General features: G+C 50.3%; 1 gene segment (V, D, J or C); it reads right to left on the bottom strand.

Moving 5' to 3' along the window:
* On the bottom strand, positions 1 to 450 carry LOC138847252 (immunoglobulin heavy variable 3-23-like). The segment is given in 1 exon segment: positions 1 to 450. A coding segment is annotated over 1 exon segment (450 nt).
* Positions 451 to 5,493: the final 5,043 nt, after the last annotated feature.

Here is a 5,493-nt window from a genome sequence, read left to right on the forward strand (position 1 = left end):
TCATCTCTTCCTGCACCTGCTCAAGACCAGAATGTGCTCTCGGTTCGTCTTGTGTGCCCCTTGGTGGAGCCGCGCGTCCCTGCACGGAGGTTTGTGTCTGGGCTCAGCCTGAGGTCCCCTCACTGTGTCTCTGGCACAGAAATAGGTGGCCGTGTCTGCGGCTGTCAGACTGTTCAATTGTAAGCAAACTGTGCTCTGGGCGTTGTCTCTGGAGAGAGTGAACCGGCCATTCACCCAGCTCGCGTAGTGTGTGCTACCACTACCAGCATAAATGCATCCGATCCACTCCAGCCCCTTCCCTGGAGCCTGGCAGACCCAGCACATGTAGTAGCTACTGAAGGCGAATCCAGAGGCTTTGCAGCAGAGTTTCAGGGATCCTCCAGGCTGGACCAGGCCTCCTCCGGACTCCTTCAGCTGCTGACACTGGACACCTACAAACACAGACGACATGGTCAGGACACTGTCACTCACACTCTCTGTGTCTCTCATTCACGTCCTCTCCCAGACTCAGTACCCCGAGTTCTCCATCATTACCTTTGAGCACAGCGACCAGGAGAAGCCAGCGCAGCCCAGTCTCCATGGTGAGCGTCTGTGTTGAGTGCAATCACTGAGTGGACACCTGGGAGTGCTGGGGCTGGAGCTCCTGTGCCAGAGCTGCAGGGTGAGGGCTGGGCAGGTTTTCATGGGCAGAGGGAGCCCTATCTCATGTCTCCTCCTATATAGCAGGCATGGGGTCAGACGCCTCAGACAGGACAGACCCAGACTGAATAGTGTTTCCGGGGCCGTCTGTAGTGCACACTTATGGAACCAGTGATAACTTTGTGCTCTGATTGCACTTTGAACCCTGTCTTAGTCCTTTTATGTGAATGGAACCATAACCTGTATCATGGGTTCACTAAGCTATGGTTCCAGATCAGTGTTACAGGAGAAATCATCAGTAGACTCTGTATGTGTCTCCAACTCCATGTGCTAACAGGAGTCCAGCATCTGGATCTGCCCCCTCACCACAGGACTCAGCTCTGCCCCAGTCCACCCTCAGCACTCACGGGGGCTTCCTGGTGAGGTCTGCAGAACTCCCTGCCAGCAGCAGAACATGGAGCATTTTGCTGGATTCCGTTTTTGACAGAGAGATGCACAGGGGACCAGGTTCCACGCAGGTGCATCTGAGTGTGGTGTTCCATGTGCCAGTGTCTGTCTGTCTGTCCTTCACAACTTCTCAGATGGTAAATTTTGCTTCCATGGGCAATGCTGTTGAGCTGTGATAGATACAGAGGCAGCCACACATGTTGAAAGTGTGCCTGTGTTGAGTGCAATTCAGCTGTGCCTCTCTCACTCCTTATCACAACTTGCCAAGAGCAAATATCACATCCCACGGTGCTGTCCACTGCCCCTGTGTCACCCAGCCCCCGGCCCACCTCCTCCAGTCACATTAAGGCCTGAGCCCCTTTGGGTTCCTTCACAATGGATTTCATCCAGTTCAGCTCTGAGCGACATGCAGGTGTGTTGGGGGCGGAAGGTGAAGGCATTGAGTTTTCAGGTCCTGTGGGGCCCAGGTGAATGAAGGCTTCTTAGTTTTTAAACAAAGTATCTGAAAATCTGATATGAATATAACTTTAAATAAAGCAGAGTAAGTATATGATATTTTCCACAACTGTGCAGTACATTCGTATTAACTGTGTTATTAAATTTCATGGAAATAATAAATTAAAATTTTCACTGTTTAGGTTGCGCTCACCCCTCAAGGGAGTGCCTGCATCTCATATGTGGCTCTGGCACCCAGTACCAGATTCCTACTCCTGCAACCCCAGGAATCAGAAGTTTATGAGATGATATTTGGGCACTGTCACTCTCGTGGATGCACCTGATTGTTGTCCAGAAACTGGGTGAGGCTGGGAAGCAGACCTGTCCAAGCGACACTTGGGAAAGTGCATGCGAGGGAGTGTCTCTCCCTTTTCCTTCCCTCATGTGGGAATAACTGAAATTTAAAACTTGAGTTACTGAAGGGTCTCTCTAAGGGTCATATTCCCTTCATTGCAGGCAGCAACCCTCATGGTATTTTCCCCTCCCAAAAGCCCTCTCTCAATGGGATCACTGGGTGGTGAGGTCCCCACATGCATGATGGGAGGCTCCGTGCATCAAGTATGGAGGGTAAGTTCCACCTAACATGCAGCCTTCAGCTGCTCAGTTAGAGAGACCACACACACACACACCAAGCAGTGCTGGCTCTGCTCACGGCTCTGCAGGAACAGCATCCTCAGCCTCAATACCCCAGACCCTGCTCCTCTGTGTCCACTGAGTAGGAAAGTGATTCACCTGCAGGAGGAAATCATCATGACCCATGTCCTGGTGAAATCCTGTAGAAAATGTTCGTGAGCAGAGTCCACCCCAGACACTGTGCCAACACTGATCCCCCAAGACACAGAAGTCTGCATCCTCAGGGGATGGCTCCACCCCCAAAGCTGAGGACTGGGGAGGAGAAGCATGGCACGTGGGGAAGTGACAGTTAGGACAGGGTCCAGCAGCAGGAGGGAGAGGACCTGGTGGAGGGGTGGACTCTACTGTTCAGGAGGTAAGGACAGGTGGAAGGGCCACACTGCTGGACCCCCAGTGCCTGCAGGAGAGCACTGAGTCAGGAGGTCTGATCAGGTGTCCTTGCCCCCAGCAACCCCCACACTGACCACCACTGAGTAAAGAAGCACAGGTGCCTGGGAGACGTGGAATTGCATCGTCTCTTGGGAGTGCATCCAGTGACGAATCCCACCATGAGTGGATTCAACATCAGGGCCTCATGAAGGAAGCTGAGGTCTCCAGTGCCCTGAACAAGACCACACAGAATGCTGGGAGCAGCCTGTGGGGGTGGATGTGGTTTGACCTCACACCATCAGTGCTGAGCATGGCCCCAACGTAACAGCACTGACTGGGGTTCACGGTCTGGATTTTACATAAAAAGCATTGAATTAACCAGGATCTAATGTCAGATATAAAGTCCTTGTAAAACTACCAAAGGAAACATAGGGCAAAATCTTCCTGATATGGTCTGTCCATGATTTTTCTTTCAGATCTGCAAATTTTGAGCAACCTAAGAAAACATTTTTAGATGATGCTGCATAACTACAGAGCTTCTGCATTACAAACAGACTGACTGAGAAGTGAGCAGCCTACACACAGATTGGAAGTGACTATTCTCGTATCAAATGTATGATCAATAGCCTGTATCCAAAAGGAATAAGAAGGAACTTTCTGTATGAGCTGTGTTTAGAACTGTTCTGAGTCTTCTGCAGTCTCAAAATAACTGTGATACACAATTGGCTTCTTCATCCTGATCGACAGGTTCTGCGTCATCAAGCCTACAATGGGTATAGAAGCAAACCTCTGTGATATGTGTGTGGCTCAGTGTTGCTATGGATTCATTCTGGTGGGGGCAAGAGGTGTGGAGTCACCACACAGACCCCAGGAGTTGGGTGAATGCAGGCCAGAGGCAAGCAGCCCACAGACTCATTTATTTCAGTTGGTACCACAGCTCATATAGCTGAGGCAGCCAATCCGGTCAAGGGGCGGTTTATGCCTAACCAATCACAGCCTGTTGCCAGGCAGTATCTGAAGCCATCCAATCACAGCCTGTTGCCAGGCAGGCTCCGTTGCCAGGTGGCATTGAAGCCATCCCTGACTAACTGATGCTCGCTTTCCAGCAGCCATCTTGGCATGGCCTTCTAATTCCACCACAGCTCAGTGTGTCCCAAAGGTGTTGTGTTGTAGATGTGCTCCCAGGGTGACCATGGGAGAAGCGCTGAGTGCTCTGGGAGTGAGGCCTAGTGGGATGTGTCCATTTCTGGGGAATCTGCTCTTGGAGGAGATCACAGTAGATTTCCTGGGTCCCCAGCTTCAGCACAGAGCACAGTGCTGCTAGAGTCAGCCCTGGTTTCGTCTGAAGTCCCATGTGGGGATGGGGTCCCTCCCGTCTGTGTTCACAATATTAGGATGCCTGAAGACTGCCATGGTGTTCACAATATTATGATGGCTGACAACACAACATTCTCACTGTCTGATCCTAGACTTCTAGCCTCTACAGCTATGAGCTAATAAACCTTTTTGCTCCATACACCTCCTATCTGGGGTACCTCATTATGGAGCCAACAAGCAGAATAAAACAGTTGATGAGCCCCACTCCTTTGTTCCTACCTCAAAGACTCACCTGTGTCTCCAGATTTAGTTGGAACCACTCAGAATTCCAAGCACGTTGCTGTTTCTTGACCCAGCTGAAGCTTTTGTAGCCATGTGGGAAGTGACCAGGAGTTAGAAGATCACTGTCAGTCTCAGTTACTTTGTGTTTGTGGAAAAATATGTTAATATAAATTTTAAAATAAGTGATATAATAATATAAATGTTTAAAAGAAGATATGAAAGTAAACATGCAAATGCTACAAATCTGGGTTCACCATGCATGTATATGTTAGAAGCACAATGAGACATCCCATCCCTCCTGTTAGTATGAGAATTATCAGACAAGCCAGAGCTGACAATTCTTTGGGAGGAAGCAAGAAATGACAACACTGGTACAAGGCTTGAGTCAGGTAAATTAGTAAAACCATTATGGAAAATCTTCAAAAACTGAGAAATCGGATTATCACAGGATCCTCAAACACCACGTGTGGGTAGAAGGAATATGGTATCCCAGGGGTGTGTCCACAGGATCTGCAGCCACTGTGGGAAACACATCTGCAGTTCCTTGTCCGTTAAGAAGCGCCATTGTCGCTCCCCCTCTTCGTGGAGGAACGACACTAGACCCTGCGCTGTTCTTTTGTCTGCTCGGCCCTTCCCGGGTTTGCTGCTGGTTCTTCCCGGGTTGGCTGCCGATCCTTCCACCTCTGTGGAAGGGCGGCACCCCCTGCCACTTTCCCCACTTCCATGGGGGAGTGGCACACCGCCGGCTGGCTCTCTCGAGGGCTGCTCAGCTGTTATCCGGATGATCCCCTTAGATGTTCCTGGTGCATGTTGTCTCTCTTCTCCTTTATAGTCCTCTTCCACCAATCCCAACTCTGCTACCCACACACCGAGTACACTGCTCTCCTGCAATCAGGAGCAGAATCAGCTACTGCAGGTTATTGGTCAAACTGGAGGCAGCTGTGTAGAAGTTGTTTACTCCTCTCCCAGCGCCATATTGTGGGAGAGCAGATGTATAGAATAAGTCTTAATTTCAGTAACTTAGTCTAGTCCGAGTTGCTCCCCACAGTTCCCCCTTTCTTTTTATTTTTTGGCGTTGATACACGCCTGTCTTCGGTGTCCCGTGGCACACACTCTGCTCTGCTTGCTACAGTTGCCCACAGGTGCATACAAGCCCTACCAATCAGGCAAACCAAATCCGGGTCCTCTCTTCGCCATCTTGTGAGGAGGTTTTTAGGCACTGATGCATGCCTGTGTTCGGTGCCCTGCAGTGCACGCTCTGCTCGAGCTGCCTGCAAGTGCTTATTGCCTAATCAGGCAGACCGAATCCAA

This window comes from Oryctolagus cuniculus, chromosome 20, assembly GCF_964237555.1.
Source record: "Oryctolagus cuniculus chromosome 20, mOryCun1.1, whole genome shotgun sequence".
Classification (NCBI taxonomy): Eukaryota; Metazoa; Chordata; class Mammalia; order Lagomorpha; family Leporidae; genus Oryctolagus; species Oryctolagus cuniculus.